Source organism: Tilletiaria anomala (genome assembly GCF_000711695.1).
Source record: "Tilletiaria anomala UBC 951 chromosome Unknown K437scaffold_58, whole genome shotgun sequence".
Classification (NCBI taxonomy): domain Eukaryota; kingdom Fungi; phylum Basidiomycota; class Exobasidiomycetes; order Georgefischeriales; family Tilletiariaceae; genus Tilletiaria; species Tilletiaria anomala.
This window is the reverse complement of record NW_013546964.1, coordinates 1-18,530: the sequence shown is the minus strand read 5'-3', so window position 1 is coordinate 18,530 and position 18,530 is coordinate 1. Positions and strand designations below refer to the sequence as shown.

The window sequence follows — 18,530 nt, the reverse complement described above, 5'->3', positions numbered from 1 at the left end:
CGTAACACGTTCGAAAAAGTATCGCGCGTGTCGAACGGTGACCAAAGATAAGGGAGCTCCCCGAAATGAAGGACACTGAGATATCTGCGTCTGCACTCAGTGCGAGATGTTCGAGCGAACCTTTCTGTGACCGTCGAAGACGTCAGTCAGCTCATTCTCCGATGGAATTGTACAATGTCATGTCCAGCAAAATGACGACATCGTCCCTGGACAAGGTACGTATCCTCGTCGGTAGCAACTTGGCAGGGTGGACCCGACGTGCTGTTGATCGTCGGCTTGCTGCTGTGTAGTGCCTCAGACTCAGGTCTGCCCTGGGCTGTCAGATCGCAGAATGAACACAAACCAAGAGGCACACGCTCTTACACCCTGTGAGTGTGCCTGTCTATGACTAGCGCTGACCTTAGCAAACAGGTTGCGTGATTGCATTTTTTCGACGAACCATCCAAGAAGTGGGAGAGATGGACGGAAACCCCTTGGAAATTCCAATGGACTGAATAAAATTCTGCCATCAAATTGGTTCAGACATTGGATTTTGGAATCTTCAGAAATCACTTGATGACTGCAGGTATAAAATTTGATGCCAATTGCTAAATTTTGTTTGGTTCGGAACTTCCGAACCTGCTCGTCAGCTCTTGTGCAAGGACTAAAACAGTCGAAGTGGGACAAGTACCTTTTGGTTGGCGTATTTAATAAATTGGCGTCTGTCAAAGACAGGAAGGCGCAGCCCGGTATTGCCTCTGGTATGGATTCTCTTGCTGACGACTGACAGATGCCGAAGTGATGGAGTGATTCGCATTAGCGCTCTGCCGGGGTGTACATAGAGCCGGCTGTTGGTGTGCACTGTGCACGAGGCTAGATCCAGCAAGCCCCAAAGACGTAGCCAGTAGGTAGCACACATAATTGCAAGTGTCGGTGGTCTTACATTCATTCTGTTTCACTTCAGGGTGTCGGCCAAATGTGTACACTGTACGAGCACAGGCAACCCCCATCCTTTTTCGGATCGAAACAAGGAAGGACAAGCTTGACTGCATAATAGACCTATCAGTTCTGGAGCGTAACGAGCCATGCAAGATAATTCAATTGGATGAGCCCGCACCTCGTTAATGGACTGCTTACGTGGACACAAGGACAACCCTCCAGAAAGCTGCTAAGTCCTGCTTGCGTTTGGTGGGCCCCAGATTCTCCGCATATCCTAGCAAATGGGGCTCCTTGTAGAATTGTTTGTGCACCACTGTCCAATACCAAATTTCGCACACGGCCCCATTCAAATCCCAAGGTACATACTCCTAAGGTCAAACAGGAAGCACTGGCACGCGTTGACCATGGTGCATGATGGGGCATGAGTGCGACTTTTTGGATGTGCATCAACCACTCGCAATTGCACAGCAGCTGGCGCATCGTCGATAAATGGTTTGCAGAGAGATAGTAGCCACGGACAAAGTGGATTGAAGCTGCTATTACCAATGATGAGACTTGAGGAATTGCAATAAAGTGGAGAATCCATGATTGAAAGCTACGAATGCACAGGTGAGAGTCTATTCGCTGGTGCTTGAGAGGAGGATACACCGCTCTACGCAGAATATAGCAGCGGTCCAGCGTCTCTCTGCCTTCAACCCAAAGTTATCGGGGTGGAAGCAAATAATGGCCTTTACGCATGTGCAAGACCTTGCGCGTAGTCGAAAATGTTGTTCGGGTCGTACTTGCTCTTGAGGCTCTTGAGCCGAGTGAGCGCGCTTCCGTAGTACGCGTTCGCCCACTCTTGCAGCTGCCTGTCAATGTAGTTGACGTACCCGCCCCACTGCGCACTGGATGAGATCGACTTGGCCTGATCCACCAACTGTGCCATCCGCTGCCGAACCTTATCCGTTGTTGTTCCGTACGAGTAGAACTGGTACAGGAAGAGCGTATCGCGGTGCGGATAGGCAGCGCTGGCCGATAAGGTAAGGTTGTTTGTGAGTGAGAGAGGACCAAAGCCAGCGAAAGAAATCGAGTTGCCGGTTCCGTCTGTGGTGCTGTATTCATTCAGGAGATTCATCAGCGACGTGGCCGTGTCCTTGGTGTATAGTGTGCCTTCAGGCTGAATGAGCGATTTGGCGTAGTACTGTGTTGGTGAAAGGAATAGCCAATCAATTGCCAGCTCTCACGAACACCACACTTGAAGATACGCAGCTGCAACTCGCGACTCACAGGCTCATGATCAGAGTTGGGGTCGCTTACGTCAAAGCCGCCCATGACCAGGTCATCCGCAAGCGCGTTTGCCCAGGTGGTGTGGCTCTTGACGGTCGTCTGACTGGCGTCGTAGTCACTGCCGCCGTGTTTCTTGACGGCGTCGCGAAAGCGCTGGAAAACAGCGTCGTGTTGCGAGCGCGTTGCGCCGATGTGCTGACCGCCGAGCGTGCAAGCCGGCCCGCCATTAGCAGCGCTCTCGGTGATCCACAGCAGCTCAGCGGTTAAATCGGCCGGGAAGCCAGCCGAGCTGCTGGTTGTGCTGACCATATCCTGCAGTGCAAGCAGCGCGCTGACGCAGTCGCTGTTCGACCTGTACCCGTAGCTAAAGTCGACAATTTGCGTTGGTGCCGTTTCGAGAGCGTACGTGAAGGAGAGCACGGCACCAAAGTTGTTCTGGCCGCCTCCGCGTAGACCCCAGAACAAATCGGTGTTCTGCGTCGGCGACGCGGTGACGACTTCGCCGGTGGTGGGGAGTATGATTTGCATGCTGACGATGTGGTCCATCAGGAAGCCCCACTTCCGGCTCGCAAACCCGTAACCGCCACCCAGTCCATGTCCGCTGACACCGACGTAGGCGCACGTGCCATGTGGCAACGCATACCCGGCTTGCGCCAGCTCCTGCGCCAGCGTGCCGAGCCGTACGCCTGCGCCGACCGTGGCGGTCTTGGCGTTGCTGTCGATGGAGATGCTGTTGAACTTGCGTAAATCCAGCACCGTCCACCCGTCGCCGCCACCCATGTCGTAGGCCGCGTAGCTGTGGTGTCCGCCTCGCACTGCCAGTTTCTGGGTGCCTTGCTGTGCCGCGACGCACTTGACCACGTCCGACGCGCCCGCCACGCTGGAAGGCAAGGCGATGGCGAACGCCTTGTATGACAGGTTCTCGTTCTCTGGGCGACTGTAAGTGGCGTAGTTGGAGCTGGCGGCGTACACCTGCTCAAAGGGGTATTGCTGCAAGCATGCTTTCAGCGCAGACGACGATGATGAAGCGCTTGTCGTAGCGTTGGCCGCTGTGGGGTCGCTGGTAAGAGGCTTCGCGCTGCTGTCCGCTGGGAGGGAAGAGACCAAAGACGGGGCCAAGGCGATAGCCAAGAGCACGTTGGTGAGCTGCATTCTAGTCAGTGTTTTCAGTGTGAAGCGTGGAGAATCGGAAGCTGGGTTAGGAGGCCTGTAAGGCAGGGCGAGCAAACGCAAAGGGCGGCCTCTTGACGGTGGACGGGGCACGAGGAAACATTTTGTACCAGTGTATCAAGGATGGTTGGTTATATATGACGATGTACCTACATATGTCTCTCTGCGGTGCTATAGATCACTGACATTGGGAGGGATGTTTAATGGTAGTGTCGTGTGAGAGATCGAATCGAAAGCGTCGCAATACCGATGGGTGCATGCAGCACGGCGACAAGGCAACGCCGAGAGCCGGGAACGCTCAGGAACTGGTGAAGGGCGTCGGCAACGGGGAGAAGCAAAAGGACACATGCATTCATACGACTTTCAGGACGGTGACCTCGTTCGTAGGTACATGCATTCACATTTGCGCGGGCTGTCGAAGCCGCCAAAACTACGCATGATTGAATCATCCCAGGCCGGCAGGCTTCGTTCTGACCACCTGATGGCCGATCGCACGCCCTTTTTCCTTTCTGTGCAACTTCTGGCGTGAATTGACCAGCTCGTCGCTTGGCAGTGGGACGTCCTACAAGCGAACTACACCAGGGCGATGGGCAGGCGTCCGACCACTTTTCTGCTCTTGCATTTCCTGAGTTGCACGAAGAGGCTCTTTTCTGGCCTCGATTCATCGAGCGACGCTCTGGAACAATCCTTGTCTCATGTAAAGTAGAGCGACCAGATGAACCAAGAGACCATCAAGCTCATCTTTTTCGCGCGGTCTCAAAATGATGCATGAGATTCCGATTCCGCATCTCCGTCAGTATTGTCTCGTGCCCCCGTAAGGCTGATGGTGATCGGGCCGCTCTTCCCTAGTGCGCCATGCTTCCCGGCGGCTCGGTTCTTCCACACGTCGGACTTGCGGCAACCCATCCGGATCCCAGTATCCCACACTCCAAGGTGTCTTTCCGTCCTGCTTTCTCTCCAAGATCCCAGTGTGGAGCCATCAGGAGAGGGGAGTGTAGAGTGAGCCACGCCCATTCTGTTCCCTCCTGAGGCCATCAACCGAAAAGAAGCTGTGGTCTTGGTTGAAGCCACATTGTAGTAACCCTATTATACCTAATAACCAAGTGCGAATCTACTGTATGTAACTCGTTGAGGCTGAGGCAAAACCAAACCTCGCGTTCCATGTTCAATCCCATCCCTTGACGCTGGTCGAAGCCCTCGATCGTCACCTCACTACAGATCCCACTTATTCGCACTGGATACTGCTACGGAGTACCGCGTGTACACTCCTTCAGAACTACGTGTGAAACTTGCCGCAAAGGGAACAGCGCTTGTGTGGTCGCGTAGGCAGTCACGAGGTAGCAAGGAACCATGATTGACAATCGAATAGTGAGTCCTCGAATCATTCAGCCAGCTAATATGACTGGCTGTATTGTGAGACTTGGCGTCCTTATTCTACCCCTGAGAGGAAGTGCGACTCACTGTATACCACTGTTCCTACCTCATTCTCCTGTGCCCTCACGTACAAGTGTAGCACAGCATAGCTTTAATCTCACCGCGCAACAGTCCGCTTTACGTGCGCAACTTTATCGGATCGCAAACATCATCCTCCAATCTAAATGCCAATGCGACCGCAGGAGGAGAAGCATCAGCCGCGTCGCCGGCGCCTGGGATAGACGAGACGGCTGTCGCAGCAGCACAGCTCAAAACCAACTACATTGCGCATAGTGCACTGGACATCATTGAGGATAGGAGTGAGTGCATTCGCAGGGACTTTGGTTGACACTCGCTTTCTGACCATCCTTAACGAAACCACGACATCTATCACATAGCCGCTAACAAACAGCAAGAGCAGTACCTTGGGCTGCTGATGACTATCGAAGATGTAGCGGTGTGAGTGACCTTTACGACGCTCAAAGCTTCTCCCCGTCCTGACCGCTATGGCTCACTCGACCCAATCTGCGCAGATATGGCTTTCAAACAAGTACAAAAGTCAAGATTGTCGTTATGCTGCTGCTCTCCGACCAGATCGTGCGCGATATTGATATCATTACCGTACGTGCACTCTTTCTTTGCGCGGACATCCATGATCTGGTCACTCATCTTGCCTACCTGTCAATCCCTACATCCGTAGATCTTCCGCGCGATAAACAATGCCTACCTGGCGTATCTCTCCAACCCATTCAATGATTCGTCGCTCTCCATCGCCAAGCTACCGCGCAACGAGGCGCTGCTACCTGCCAATGCGCGGGTGATCAGGAGCCGCAAGTTCGATCGCGCCATGGAAGGCGTGGTCGGGCTCGGGTGAAGGAACCATGAGGTCGTATGAAGCAAGCAAAGGGCAGGACGATGTTGTAAGATACACTTGAGAGAGAAGGACAAACCTCAAAAGGAAGCTGTGCGCGTTTTGCAATCCGCACCTGGCGGACTTCTAACTTCTCACTGCTCGTTCGCCAGTAAAAGGCGTGTCACATCGTACTGAAACGGTCCTACATGCCCAAGGGCTGCTTGCGCTATTTCTTCCACGCGTTGCAGCCCGGGGAGCGCGCACCTTACCCACGCAGCGTTTCTTCTGACCCTCTTTGCGGAGAGCATCAGGAGGAACCAGCGACCGGGCGGCAGCGGCGGCGCGACCAAGAGCGACAGCGCATATTCCTCAAGTGTTTCTACTTGAAACGTACCATGACGATCATGCCCCCACTGACTGCCATTGAGCCGCGTCCTCCAGATCCATGGGCGCGTGCACAGATACCGGTCGGACATTCCTTTTTGCTGCGGCTCCACTCGCTCTTCCAAGATGGGTTGGATCGATTGCGCTCGATGATTCGATGTGATCCAGCTTCTCAGGCACTAGATTGAACATATATAGCTTTTGCCTGCTTTAAAGGCATGGTGTATCTCTACAAAGTACAATCAGTGCGCTTCACTGCAAGCCTGACCTCATGGCCAATGCACGCCGCTAGAGCTCAGGCGACATAACGAGACCCGTGTGTTCCATGTAGACTTGCCTCCAGCACCCATCTCACCAAGTTCCGCGTTCTGCCCGATGTGTCGCTTCCGTGGCAACACCTCTGGTTTCCCAGCGGGGGTTTGGCACTACGTCGAAGAGTTAGGGTTGCTTCTCCATCCCGCACGGGGCACGTGGAATAAATTTGCGACGCCTGACCCACCCAGACAAGTCACCCACACAACATCCTCGATTCTCGCTCCTCAAATCTTTCCATTACAGGGCGAAATGCGAATGCGACTGCACCAAAGGGCATGCTGCTAGAGATATTTGTTCGGTTGAACACCTGATTTAGTGGTTGCTCGAGCTGTGAAGAAAACAGCTGCAACGGAGGGTAGTCGCATTGTGACCATCGCTAACTTGTGGAGAGGCGACGGGCGGACTTGATCCAAGAAGTGAAAAAGGTCCACCATGTCAGCACCGAGCCCCTCAAACAACGCAGCGTTCGCTAACTATGGCTACTCTCCTCAAGTCCAGCAGACGTTTCGACAGTCAGGACCCCCAGGATTTGCCAACACCCCGGCTGCTTCCGGTTCAACGCCATTGACTCATGAAGCACAGCAGGCGCAATGGCATGCTCAATGGCAGCAATACTACGCGCAACAAGCTGCTATGCAGCAACAGCAGCAGTCTGTCACTGTCCAGCAGCAGCCGCAGCAGCAGCAAAAACAAATGGCTGGCTTGCTGCAAGCTCAGTTACCACCACAGCAGGCGGCTTTTCAGGCGCAAGGAGTTGGGGCCTTCAATCCACAACAGGCACAGATGCTGCAGCAGAATATGCTCGCTGCACACCAAGGCCAGTTCAATTTCCAGCAAATGCAGCCTGGATTAGTGGGAATGCAACAGCAACAGCAAGGCCAAATGCACCCACAGCAAGCGCAACAGATGTTCTCGCAGGGGCAAGGCGGTAGGCAAGGAGGTCTCATGAACAAGCGCCAAAAGACAGGTCAGGCAGGCACGTCAGGTCAGCCGCAGCAACAGCAGCCTTTTTCGCAAATGAATAGAGGCGGAATGCATGCGAATTCCAAAGGCCTGAACGCCTCTAACAATGCCAGCAATAGCTTTATCGGCCCTGTGCCCCCGATGCCGCAAGCTGGCCCCGCGCAGATGCAACATGCCCTGCCGAACAAGCCGCAAGGTGCGATGGGAATGGGCATGCGCGGTGGTCTGTCGCCACAAGGTGGAAGCTTGCGAGGCAACGGTCTCATGCGTGGTGGTATGAGTCCCATCGCCGGTGGCATGGGCCGAGGAGCGAGCCGTGCGACCAGCGGCGCAGGTCTCGGACTTGCTGGAGCTCCGTCTGGGCCCTCGGGTCGCGGTGCGAATGGTCAGCTCATGAATAACAACATGATAATGAATTCGGGCAGGATGATGCAGGCCAATCAGCAGCCCATAGGCAGAGGGGCTCCCGGTGCACCGTCCGGTCCGTCTGGTTCTGGTCGCCCGCCAAACGCACCCAAAGGGCCATTAGGCTCGGGAAACTCCAATCACAACCATCACACTCAAGGCTCCAACTCGCCCATCGCTCACGCGCCCTCTGGCCCTTCTAACCCAGGCCCGGGAAAGGCGGCTCAGTCAATGCTGCACGGCGTTGTGCCCCCTGCCGGTCCTGCCGCAACCACTGCCGGCGGCGGAGGTAGTAGAGGCCAGGCCGGAAAAGCTGCGCGACAGCAGCAGGGAGCTCTGCCGTCGCAGAGAGGGAACCGCACCGCGCAGCTTCCCCAATCTGCACTTTTCGGCGCGAGAGGCAACCTCGGTGTCGGCGGAGGATTGAATGGCTCAGCAGCTGCAACAGTGAATGGTGGTCCGGGAAGCTCGGCAGGCTCGATATCATCTGCGCAGTCACATGAGGCAAAGAAGATGCATTCCGATTTCAAGATTGCCGGCATTAAGATTGACTCAATCGGCTGGGAGTGGAGCCTGTTGGAAGAGATCGAGGGCGAAGCACGCAGGTTGGCGGAGGAAAAGGAGGCGCAGGAGCAGGCGCAATCTGCTGCTGCTGCTGCTGTAGAAGAGGGAGCCGAGATGCAGGCGGAAGCAGATGCCGAGCCGAAGGCAGAAGAAGCAGAGACGAGCCCAGATGTTGCAGGTGCGAAACCAGACTCAAAGGCGGACAATGCTGAGACGACCGTGCATGGAATGAGCCAAAACGTGGCCAAGAAGGAAGAAGAGACGAGTACTACTTGCAACTCGCTTGAAGCAGACAACGCCAACACGCTGGCGGACCACGAAATGAAGCCAAAGCCGGAAGAGGTAAAGACAGAGGAGGACGCAGAAACTTTGGTCGCCGTGCCTGCGGCCCCCAAGGGTCCGCGCGGCGCCAAAAGGAACGCAGATGGCAATGTCAAGGCGGATGCAGAATTTCGAGCCGAATCGTCTAAGCTACGCTTGCAATTTGCCGTGCCGCAAGGCGGGGGACCTCCCGGCGCGCCTACTGGCCCCAAAAAGCAAGCGAGAGTCAATGGCGAGTCGGGGACTGTTACTGCGGCCAAGGCCACCAAGGATAAGGGGTTGGAGGATGGAGCCGGCGAAGACACCGCTGAAGACGCTACGACTGACGGTGATGTCGAAGGTGCGGATGGCACGTGGACCCCTTGGAGTCGTGGTCCACCGCAGATCGCTTCGAACCGCATCGTCATCACGTACGCGCGCGGCGTGAACAGGCTGAGCATCGATGTGGACAGCATCAAGAAGGCCACAGTGCATAAGGCGGAGAGGACTATCGAGATTGTTGTTAGCGTCCAACTGGGCACCCAAGCGACCGCTGCCTTGGACGAGTCGAGCGTGGTGAGGAGCAAGGGCGCCGATCGCGTGGAGCAGGAGTGGGTGGTGTGTAAAGGGCTGCAGGTGAGCTTGCGTTTCGGATTTGTTCTTTTCTTTTTCTGCTCTCTCTCTGCGACTCTGTGTACCGCAGTTATGGAGTTGAGTAGGACTTTAACGATCGATGACTGAGAGAACGTGCGACTTGCAGGTGGAGAAGCGCGAAGGTGGCTCGGACAAGGGTATTTATCAGGCGGTGCCTCGTATTGCTCTGCACAGAGCATGGGACGGCGAGATGGCGAGCTTTGGTCGAGAGCCTGGAAATGCCTTGCCAGCTGAGGGGGTAGACCACACACTTCCGCCTCTCTTTCGTCTTCTACCCGAGACGTCGGGGGAGCCGCCCACCGTTGGCGAGGAGCTTCGGATTCTCGTTCAGCTCGATCGATTGCAACCTCTTCCGAACGAGCCGTGGCTACGCACAGGGAATATCAAAACCTTGCTGGCGAAAATGCAGAGCTACAGCAAGCGGCCACAGGAGCATCCCTGGTTCGGCAAACTGGAGGTTGCGGATCCCGATCCGCCTCCTGGACTGAAGGATCATCTCATGGAATGGGCCAATTTGCACAACAAGACCACGAGCGGATCGCCGAAAGACAGGAGGCGCTTCGTGAACGAGCATCTGCACGGATACAAGGTGTTGGTAGAGCTCTTCGTGAAGGCGATCCGCATCGATGGTGGGGGTCACTTCGGAAACAGCGGGAACCTTTCCTCGGATTTCGGGCAATCGTTGGACAATGCACGTTCTCGTTGGATGAACTTCGGATCATCGGATCGGCTTGGCCTGGCTCTCTTTGCTTTCTTCGACATCGCCTCCGGGGAGAGAGAGATAGACGAAGCTGAAGCTGCGCGACTCGCTGCCGGGCTTGAAAGTATTCTGCTCGATTTGCCGATCCATTTGCTGCAGAAGGGCGCGGACAGCTTGGTGAGTGATCTCTGCATCCTCTTTGCTCTCCACAAAGACGTTTCTTGCTGAGGGAGTCCTCCTTTCATTTGCGTTGAATCAGTGGAAAGAATACTCGGAGCGCAAGCGACGCGAGGAAAAGCAGAAGGAACGTGAGGCGAAGCGGAAGGAAAAGGAGGAGAAAGCTGCTAGCGAGCGTATCGAAAGTGAAACTCAAAAGAAGCCTGAGGTGGAACAGGAGCATGGGGAACGAGATGAGGTGTCCGACAGCACGAACGGAGCAGGCCCTGGGGCTAGAAAGGCAATGAAGCGCAAGGCTGAAGATCTCGACCTTGACGAAGCGCCTGAGAACTCAGTGGGCACTCCGGCTGATGTTGGCGTGCCGTTACAAGCAGAGGCGCCAGTACAAACTGAGGACAGTGCGGAAGGTGGCGAGACTCCCGCGCCCGAAGGGCAGGAACAGAGACCTGTGGAGCGAGGTTCGAGGACGCCTGAGCCACCAATCGCACCGTTGCCATTGATAACGGAAGACGAGGCGTGCCAAGACGGCGAAAACTTTGCTGCCGCAGGTAACCCTGGGGATGCGTTGATGGCGAATCCCCAGCAAACCCATGCGCACGATGGCCGAGAGGACGGAAATAGAGAAGTTGTCGGCGCGAAGACAATGCCTGATGCCGATGAGGCGGCTGAGTAGCAGAATAATGGGGAAAGGCATTGGCCACGTAATTGCGCGCATTCATTCACGATACAGATTATAGAATGTGCACGTTGATATGAAGTCTTGTTTGCCGCTCATTCAGCTTATATCTCGATTCTGATGGAAAGGAAGACTTAAATGGAGTTTGCAGGCAGAACCGCAGTGCGCTGGGCAAGCTCGAGGTGAAGCAGCGCGAATACGAGATTCTCGCTTACTCGCCACAGGAGTATCAGGAGAACAGGGTAACATGTGCCAACGCCAAGGAATTGATGCCATATTTTAAATCTAATTGTTCGACTCTGCGTTTTATTCTGCTCATTATGCGAGCAATGGTGCAAAGAGTTCAATAGCAAAAGCTTCACGTCATCTACGCTTTGCTCAGCGCCTTGCTGATTGCCTCCTCTACCTCCTCCGTCCTGCTCCTGCCTCCCAGATCAGGCGTGAGCACTTTTCCTTCCCTCAGCACGGTGTCGACGGCGTCGTAGATGCGCAGGGCGGGCTCGACGTAGCCCATGTACTCAAGCATCAGCGCCGCGCTGCGGATTGCTGCGATAGGGTTCGCTTTGCCTTGCCCGGCAATGTCCGGCGCTGAGCCGTGTACTGGCTCGCCCTGCGAGAGATAGCGCATGGGAAGGAAGGGCGAGGATGGAAGTATGGACGAGTCAACGTTGCGTTCCCTTCTCTGCAGATTCTGCTTTCCCGCCGTTAACGAAAAGAGGACGTACCATGAAGAAATTGTCGCCGGCATTGACACTCGCAACCAGTCCGAGACTACCGACGAGTGCAGCTGCGCCATCCGAGATGATGTCGCCGTACAGGTTGGGCGCGACGACGACATCAAAGACGTGAGGTTCGCGGAAAAGCCTGTAGACCATCGAGTCGACAAGCTGCTCATCTAGAGCGATCGCAGCGTATTTGTTTGCGCCCTCAGGCGCCGAGTCGGTCTCTTTGATGGAACGGACCGAGGTGCGGAAAAGACCGTCGGTTGTCGAGAGGACATTGGACTGGAGATGGAGTGGTTTCGGGCCCGTCAGCAAACGAACCGACTGGAAAGTAGATGAAAGTCAACCCACCTTGTGGCACACCGTCACCTTTGCCTGTGAGCTCCTATTTTGCAGCGTACCAGCTTGCACGCGCAGCATTTCGCGCGCAAGTGCGACTTCGAAAGCCTTGAGCCCGATGCGCTTGGACGCCGATTCGGAGATCTGGCGAATGGCGCGTGATACTTGCCCTTTAGGAGTGTTCTCGATGGTCTCAGATTTGATGTACTGCGCGAAGGAAGGGTCATCAGCCCGCGACGATCCGAGCAACAAATACAAAAATGGAGTGCAAGACGTACCAGGCACTCTGTGTTCTCCCTGACGATCACTGTGTCGACGCTTTTTTCTCCAGCCTCAAGCGTCTTTCCCTTAACGCTGACGACCGGCCTGATGTTTGCAAACAGATCGAGCTCCTTCCTCAATTTAACGATCGGACTCGAGTATCCCTCCACTTTGTGGCTCGGACTGCTGACACTGCCGAACATGGCACCATCGCACTCCTCCTTTAGCACGCGCACCGTCTCGGTGGGCAGAGCAGTGCCGTGCTTCTGGAAATACTCCCAGCCGGCTTCGAGCGGGATAAACTCGAATTTCGGGGCCCCGGCGCCGGACACTTGCGAGAGGATACGCTGTGCGGCTGGCAGAACTTCGCGACCAATGCCATCGGCAGGGATCATACCCAGCTTCAGCGTCTTGCCGGCCGCCGATACGGACTTGGAGAGGAGCGAAGCGGCTGTGGATGTCATATCGACAGGGAAGGTAGCAGATGCGGTAATATGGCACGTTCAAACAATGTGAGACTGCTTCTGCTGTCCGCTCTTCTGTTGGATGTGATCACAGGGCTTGCGAAAGATCACCGTCACGATGGAGTTGATGTAGTGGCCTTTTGGAAAGTGTCTCCTCCGAGCTGAAATATTTATGAGTTTAGAATCCAGTCCCAGCTCCGTCGAAGTCCAACAATGAGGACGACCGCTTCTTCATGAAGCATTGGAAGGGAATAAGTCAATTGGTGTTCATTCGGTGCAACGTATCAACACTGATTACGTAACCCTTCTCGTGCCTCTCGTCTTTGCGGAAGAGAGTTTGACCATGTCGCTCTGTATTTCTTGTCCGCTCGAGGCATCACATGCAGACATCGCTTTCTTGCAGTGCGATCTGCTCACACTCGCCACAGGTACAGCAAGTCTCCAGGCGTGCCAACAGCATCTCGTGAACTAGTCACCGTGCTCCGTGCTCCAAGCTACCATGTCGAAAAAAGGCGGCCAGTCAGCAGCCGCGGCGGCTTCGACGCTAGTCAAGCTGCTTGTGCCAGCTGGTAAAGCCAGTGCCCAACCGCCCGTTGGGCCTGCACTTGGTGCGAAAGGTGTAAAAGCTATGGAGTGAGTGCATGGGACTACCAGCGGCAAGATTAGGAAGTGTGGGCTTACAGTCTTGTCTCGAATGCGAATTCGATCCGACGCGACACCAGTTTTGCAAAAGAATTCAACGCACGAACAGGACACTTTGAACCTGGGATACCGATCCCGACCATCGTGACCATTGCGCCTGATCGCACATTCACATTTTCAACCAAGAGTGAGTCAACCAGCTAGAGGCGGGGTCATCTCTGTCGTCGTCCTGTGTGAGTATAAAACACAGACATGAATCTGACCATGCCCGCTCTTTCATTTTGTTCCGCTCGCCAAAAGCTCCACCAACTTCCCTCCTCCTCAAACGCGCAGCAGGTATTACCACCGGCTCCGGCAAGGCAGGTCACGAGCTGCGCGGGACTATATCGCTAAAGCACATATACGAGATTGCAAAAATCAAGCTTGGGGACGCACCAGCTGCGAGTAGCCCTAGTGGGGCGACGACTGCTGCTGCTGGGGGTGCTCAAGGAGAAGCAGTGGCGACGTTGGGCGAGGAGCAGATGTGCAAGGTCGTCTTGGGCAGCGCCAGAAGTATGGGAATCCGAATTGTTCGGTGACTGGTTTGCGCAGGTCACTCAGACAGCCTTTGTATCATCACTGTTTTGTTCTGTTGCTTGCAGCCTGATCGCCATCGTGAATTCCTCCTTTGCCCGCTTCTCGTGGTACTCGAACCACAAAGAGACTCTTCCCGTATCCCACAAACAGAACTTTCAGATTGAGCACAGTCGATTCAGAGCCATCGAAAAAGACAAGACGTTCAAAGGTGCAAGAGGGGATGAAGTTAAGATTCCTATGGGTGCGATGCAACATTGTGGGCATACAAAGATATAGAGACGCCGGGGACTCGTATTCGAAGGCGAGGCGCTGATGGAGAGTGAGGACTGGCGTTTACAGCCTCGACGAATGAGCCGCCAGTGGCGCTTCAGCCTCGTGCAGAAGAGCCAGGCAATCAATCTAGCTGAAGTTGCGGAGCCCAGCGAAGTTCAACTGTGCAATCGCATCTGAGAGCTTATCAACATCGAGTGCAAAGTTGGAATGTGAGGTCAGCATGCTACACGCGCCAGCTACGCAGCGGATGACTAGCGACATTGTCAAAGTTGGCCAAGCGCGAGCGCAAGACGATGGCGCAAGCCGACATCGCACTGTATTGAATGGCCCCAAAGGTAGAGTCTGCAGACAAAGACGAGCTTCGCGCTGAGGGCGAGGGCTTTGAACGCGTCTGAGCCAGCGCGGACGCTCGAGTCGAAGAAGAAGGGCATGCTGGAGCGCGCGGGGAAATGGCGGCGAACATGTCGAGCAAGCCGATCGCACCATCTACTTGCCCGCCTGTGTGGTTGGACATGACGAGCTGCGCGGCGCGGGTGGCAACACGAGCAGCAGCACTCAACTATGACGAGGGCCCTAGCCCTTGCGGGTGCGATTTCTGGACACATGAAATCATGTCCCTGCTGCACGCATCTCTCCGCGTCCTCTACGCACTGGATTCCTTCGACACCAGCGGCTTTCCTTCGCTGATGCGCTTCCACTCGTCCTGCGCCTACGCCATGGAGTCCTAGGCGTGCGCGCCGCCGTCCCAGACAGACTCGATCCAATTCCTAGCGAAGATGCACAAGGGGAGCCAGCACGCTGCCTCATACATGTGAGGTGCGATCTGACGAGGCAAGAAGACATGTGAATGCACCTGCCGGTTTCCTTTGGGCCCATGACGGGGTTGATGCCATATTCTGCAACCGTTGTTGGAATCCTGGGTCGCTCAGCCCCATCTCTGTGCGTAGAGGACGGAGGGCCCCCATCAAGTTCCTGGATATTGAGTTCAAACAATTGCCAACCCGGTTATGTGCATTGACCGTTTCCAGTCACACGATAACAGCCATAGTTGGTAAGTCTGAAACCACAGCGAATTGAATATTGTGATCAGGTGTGTTCCTGGGTCCGGGTATGCGCAAAGAGGAAGGCTCACTCAAAACCTTCATAGCGCCAAGCGATTTACCGCGTGTCTCTTACCCTCAAGTTTGGGCAAGTAATTCATGTAATGACTGAGACGGATCAAGACGAAAGAGACGCGCCCAACGTCAACATCCACGTCATCGTGCGTGCGCTGCAGCAAGCTGGTTGCGAGCTCCTTGTCATGCTGGAAGTACAGCTGGAAGACTCTGAGCCCTTGGGAATGCTGCGCTCCGAGGCCATTCTTCATCACGTACACAGAACCCTGAGTGCCGAGGACGTCGCGGCGTCCAACGCCGCCGCTGTCGGCCGTGGAGAGCGTGTACGGCAAGCCGAGCTCGCCGGCGAGGCGCACGACGGGTGGCTCGCATGTCTGTTGCCTTACGGACACATTCAGAAGCAAGGAAAGGAGGAAGGAGACGGTCAGCGCGCGACCGTGAGCGTGTCAGCCACTCAAAGGGTCGCGGAGCGCTCCGGTGCGATTCCACGGAGGACGCACTCGAATGTTTCGCTCTGGTGCCGCGACCAGTACGGTGTGACGCACTTTAGGGGAGGTGGCTTGACGCCCATAGCGTTGATCCATGGGTCAAGCTCATACTTAATGCAGGCGAGAGCTCGGCGATCAGCACTGAAAAGACGGGGAGAGAGCAGGCTGGAATGGCACCAGGGAAAGAGATGTTGCACCCTCGTATTCTGCCATTTTAAAACATGCCCAGTTACATAAAAGAATGGAATACTGTGAGCAAGATTGAAGACATAGCAGTACGAATCCAGTTGGGCACTTTTTCGCTTGCGTGCTGACCACGGTGCACGCCTCTCGCCTGTTCAGCTGTTCGTCCCTGGGTATCTCGGCCACAAGCAAGCACGCCTAGCCCATGCTCGGCCGTGGGGGGTCGTGCCTTCGATTTGATCGGCGTGCGTCTCGATTGTGCACAGTGATGCCCACCCATCATTCGCTCACCCTCTTGGTGTCGATGCGTGTGCTTGCCAAGGGGGAAGCAGGTGTATGTTGAGGCAGCTGAGTCTAGCTAGTGTGAATCTGGGATATGATAGCAATTGATAATGACATCAAGGGGATGAGGCGCACAACCCTAATTGTATTGTATTTTCCCACCCATCGGATTTGCCAGTGTCGACACACGCTTCAGACTCGTACCCTACTTTGACGGAACATGTACATGTCATGCATCCCTGGGTCGCGCCTTCATGCAGTGGCTCCTCATGACTCCCAACCCCGTCAACACTTCCATGTTGCACACGCAAGCGAGCTAGCTAGCTGCACCATCTTGCCGTCCTGTTCGCGCGGAGACTGTGGCTGCGGCGCCTCACATTGAACGGTTTGCCGCAAGACGTGCTACGCCGGGCGCAAGCGCTGGACTCAGACGCGAACCATGAACGACTCCCTCGGCGCACTGCTCGCCATCGCCGTCATATGGCTGGTTGTCAAGCTCGCGTTCGGCGGTGCGTATGGTGTGCGAGGGAGAAAGAAGAGAGGCGCAAATGAGGGAGTATGCTCTGACCGTTGTAACATGTGCATCTGACAGGCGGCAGCGCCAATGCACGCCCGACCAGGGGCCTAACGACAGCCCGGGCGAGGCCTGTACCGCAGGAGCTGGTGAGCAGTCTCGATTGTCGTGCTGCTGCTGGGGAAGTACACTGATATCGAAGGATTTTATATCTCTCGATCATGCAGGTCGACACGGTCCAGGCCATGTTTCCACAGGTACCCGAGGCGTCGATCCGGTACGACCTCTCGCGAACTGGTAATGTTGAAGCGACGTGTGATCGAATACTGCGTGAAGGCGCCTTGCCGCCGGTGAGCTGCCCTCAGAACTAGGTTTTTTAGCCTAAGGCAGCGACGAGATTGCTGACATTCCACACACTTGGACGACGCTCACCCCTGTTCCCACTCGCTGGCTCACAGCCGCCCTCTGGTCTGTTCCAAACACCACCAGGCGGGGCACGGTCTGATGCCCCTGGCGGGCAAAGAGCTGCGTCCGGATCAATAGAACCAGCAGCGCGGCCCACTGCAGGAGTATCAGCGGCAGCGAACGAAAAAGCACAAGACCTCATCTCGCGATTCAACCTTCAATCGCGTCTATCTGCTTCCGAGGTTGCAGTCAAGACTGGTCCTGCTGCTGCTTTCAGCAGCAGCGAAACAGTGCCTTCGGCAGCAGGATGGAAAGGCAAAGAGCGCGAGAGGCCAGGGCAGGCTGCTGTCAGCAGCAGTGCAAGCAGCAGCACCGGCAGCTGGAGCGAGTCGCGCCAGGAGCGCGAACAGGCTCTGCGGAGTAGGAAAGAAGCTGTCATCCTCGAAGCAAGGCGGTGAGTCTCTTGCACCCTTGGCATGCGTACTTTGTTGCTCATCAGCTGGTCTTTGTCTTTCGTCCTTCCCTTCCTATCTTGGGCTGGTTGGTCGATGTACACAGACGCTTGCTGGAGAAGCAAGCAGCCACGCTGATCGCAGATGGAGAAGGACCGTAGCTTCTTGGTGGAGGACACAGCACCGTTCACGGTGTACGGGTCACAAGGCTTCCCGGTTATCATACACACTTTTTGTCATCGGTGCAAATGGCTCTCGCGTACATGCATGCGCTGTGCTGTGCGTGGATGCGAATGTAGATATGAGCGGCCAGCGTCGTCTGGCGGAATGTAACGACGCGAGAATGACACGCGGCGTGACGCAGGGAGCTATCTGGACATCCCTGGAACCGACGGGGGCAGAGTGTGCTGATACCTCGACTGCGATGCGCATTCAGAGCGCCCAATAAGCGGGTGTGGCTCCGCCGCATTCTTCGTCTGCTTTGCCTTTGAGCTTGATTGCGCGTTGTGCTGGAGAGCCACAGGCATGTGGTGCAGAGTAGAGAGGGCAAAACGTGGTCAGCACTTTCGCCCGCCATCTTTTAAAAAGAAAGATTTGGTAGGGAGAGCAGCAGCAGCAGTATCGCGTCCTTCCTTCACTTTGAGCTCGCGCTCGCCGTCCTACTAACCGCCTCTAGCTCACGCCACACGAGCTGAACTGGTATGCCGCGCGTGCATCCGCTGCCCAGGAATGCAGGAATGATCAGTTGCGTTTGTTTGCCTCGTCAATGCAAATGAGGGGCTCGGTAGTCTAACATGTATGGAAAAAATTGAATCATCACAGGTGCCTGCTTCCTCGCCACCAAGAGGATGCTGCTGCTGCTGTTCAACGACATTGACGCGGGAACGAATGAGGCTTGTGATACGTACGCATGCTGTGCGGTGCATATGCGAGGTGCGGGAGCTCGACTGACGAGCACTTGCACGGGGTAATATTCTCTGAGGCTTGGCGTACCATTCTTCCCTGACGGGAGGTGCATCAGATTGCCAGGCGCGGAAGACCTGCTGACCGGGG

The 18,530-nt window shown here is 55.5% G+C and overlaps 9 protein-coding genes across 9 annotated transcripts; 4 read left to right on the top strand and 5 right to left on the bottom strand.

The window, feature by feature from the left end:
- Nucleotides 1–1,475: 1,475 nt before the first annotated feature.
- Nucleotides 1,476–3,507, bottom strand: K437DRAFT_274789 (FAD-binding domain-containing protein). Its single transcript, XM_013387025.1, has 2 exons — nt 2,188–3,507; nt 1,476–2,101 (listed from the first exon to the last, which is right to left on the bottom strand). The coding sequence occupies exons 1-2, from the start codon at nt 3,337–3,339 to the stop codon at nt 1,649–1,651; spliced, it is 1,605 nt and encodes a 534-aa protein (XP_013242479.1). The 5' UTR covers nt 3,340–3,507; the 3' UTR covers nt 1,476–1,648.
- A 1,087-nt stretch (nt 3,508–4,594) lies between these two features.
- On the top strand, nt 4,595–5,737 carry K437DRAFT_145921 (Sedlin). The gene is made up of 5 exons (XM_013387024.1): nt 4,595–4,725; nt 4,871–5,090; nt 5,169–5,229; nt 5,304–5,391; nt 5,471–5,737. Exons 1-5 carry the CDS (start codon nt 4,708–4,710, stop codon nt 5,642–5,644), a joined length of 561 nt encoding a protein of 186 aa, XP_013242478.1. The 5' UTR covers nt 4,595–4,707; the 3' UTR covers nt 5,645–5,737.
- Nucleotides 5,738–6,560: 823 nt separating this feature from the next.
- K437DRAFT_295035 (uncharacterized protein) lies at nt 6,561–11,030 on the top strand. The gene is made up of 3 exons (XM_013387023.1): nt 6,561–9,190; nt 9,315–10,085; nt 10,168–11,030. The coding sequence occupies exons 1-3, from the start codon at nt 6,755–6,757 to the stop codon at nt 10,756–10,758; spliced, it is 3,798 nt and encodes a 1,265-aa protein (XP_013242477.1). The 5' UTR covers nt 6,561–6,754; the 3' UTR covers nt 10,759–11,030.
- A 3-nt stretch (nt 11,031–11,033) lies between these two features.
- On the bottom strand, nt 11,034–12,717 carry K437DRAFT_291058 (putative LYS12-homo-isocitrate dehydrogenase). Its single transcript, XM_013387022.1, has 4 exons — nt 12,101–12,717; nt 11,835–12,029; nt 11,487–11,765; nt 11,034–11,371 (listed from the first exon to the last, which is right to left on the bottom strand). Exons 1-4 carry the CDS (start codon nt 12,545–12,547, stop codon nt 11,129–11,131), a joined length of 1,164 nt encoding a protein of 387 aa, XP_013242476.1. The 5' UTR covers nt 12,548–12,717; the 3' UTR covers nt 11,034–11,128.
- Nucleotides 12,718–13,046: 329 nt separating this feature from the next.
- On the top strand, nt 13,047–13,830 carry K437DRAFT_274785 (putative MRPL19-mitochondrial ribosomal protein, large subunit; the record flags this gene model as incomplete). Its single annotated transcript, XM_013387021.1, has 3 exons — nt 13,047–13,180; nt 13,270–13,376; nt 13,490–13,830. The coding sequence occupies 3 exons, from the start codon at nt 13,047–13,049 to the stop codon at nt 13,765–13,767; spliced, it is 519 nt and encodes a 172-aa protein (XP_013242475.1). The 3' UTR covers nt 13,768–13,830.
- A 471-nt stretch (nt 13,831–14,301) lies between these two features.
- Nucleotides 14,302–14,558, bottom strand: K437DRAFT_225432 (uncharacterized protein; the record flags this gene model as incomplete). The annotated part of the gene is made up of 2 exons (XM_013387020.1): nt 14,302–14,470; nt 14,500–14,558. Coding segments are annotated over 2 exons (228 nt in total), but the record flags the coding sequence as incomplete, so codon positions are not given.
- A 621-nt stretch (nt 14,559–15,179) lies between these two features.
- On the bottom strand, nt 15,180–15,724 carry K437DRAFT_269004 (uncharacterized protein; the record flags this gene model as incomplete). Its single annotated transcript, XM_013387019.1, has 2 exons — nt 15,180–15,534; nt 15,654–15,724. 2 exons carry the CDS (start codon nt 15,722–15,724, stop codon nt 15,180–15,182), a joined length of 426 nt encoding a protein of 141 aa, XP_013242473.1.
- An 821-nt stretch (nt 15,725–16,545) lies between these two features.
- K437DRAFT_225436 (uncharacterized protein) lies at nt 16,546–17,483 on the top strand (the record flags this gene model as incomplete). Its single annotated transcript, XM_013387018.1, has 5 exons — nt 16,546–16,624; nt 16,699–16,769; nt 16,848–16,970; nt 17,079–17,267; nt 17,355–17,483. The coding sequence occupies 5 exons, from the start codon at nt 16,546–16,548 to the stop codon at nt 17,481–17,483; spliced, it is 591 nt and encodes a 196-aa protein (XP_013242472.1).
- Nucleotides 17,484–17,671: 188 nt separating this feature from the next.
- K437DRAFT_257336 (uncharacterized protein) lies at nt 17,672–18,509 on the bottom strand. Its single transcript, XM_013387017.1, has one exon. The coding sequence runs from the start codon at nt 18,052–18,054 to the stop codon at nt 17,698–17,700; it is 357 nt and encodes a 118-aa protein (XP_013242471.1). The 5' UTR covers nt 18,055–18,509; the 3' UTR covers nt 17,672–17,697.
- Nucleotides 18,510–18,530: the final 21 nt, after the last annotated feature.

Excerpts from the sequence above, each read along its gene's own strand:
- K437DRAFT_274789 (XM_013387025.1), bottom strand. The coding sequence starts at position 3,339 with ATGCAGCTCACCAACGTGCTCTTGGCTATCGCCTTGGCCCCGTCTTTG. Across the intron at positions 2,102-2,187 it reads CCAACTCTGATCATGAGCCT|TACTACGCCAAATCGCTCAT; the intron begins GTGAGTCGCGAG and ends TCACCAACACAG.
- K437DRAFT_257336 (XM_013387017.1), bottom strand. The coding sequence starts at position 18,054 with ATGGCGGGCGAAAGTGCTGACCACGTTTTGCCCTCTCTACTCTGCACC.
- K437DRAFT_291058 (XM_013387022.1), bottom strand. The coding sequence starts at position 12,547 with ATGACATCCACAGCCGCTTCGCTCCTCTCCAAGTCCGTATCGGCGGCC. Across the intron at positions 12,030-12,100 it reads GGGAGAACACAGAGTGCCTG|TACATCAAATCTGAGACCAT; the intron begins GTACGTCTTGCA and ends TCCTTCGCGCAG. Across the intron at positions 11,766-11,834 it reads AGGTGACGGTGTGCCACAAG|TCCAATGTCCTCTCGACAAC; the intron begins GTGGGTTGACTT and ends CTCCATCTCCAG.
- K437DRAFT_145921 (XM_013387024.1), top strand. Across the intron at positions 5,091-5,168 it reads GGACATCATTGAGGATAGGA|CCGCTAACAAACAGCAAGAG; the intron begins GTGAGTGCATTC and ends TCTATCACATAG. Across the intron at positions 5,230-5,303 it reads ACTATCGAAGATGTAGCGGT|ATATGGCTTTCAAACAAGTA; the intron begins GTGAGTGACCTT and ends CAATCTGCGCAG.
- K437DRAFT_295035 (XM_013387023.1), top strand. The coding sequence starts at position 6,755 with ATGTCAGCACCGAGCCCCTCAAACAACGCAGCGTTCGCTAACTATGGC. Across the intron at positions 9,191-9,314 it reads TGGTGTGTAAAGGGCTGCAG|GTGGAGAAGCGCGAAGGTGG; the intron begins GTGAGCTTGCGT and ends TGCGACTTGCAG. Across the intron at positions 10,086-10,167 it reads AGAAGGGCGCGGACAGCTTG|TGGAAAGAATACTCGGAGCG; the intron begins GTGAGTGATCTC and ends GCGTTGAATCAG.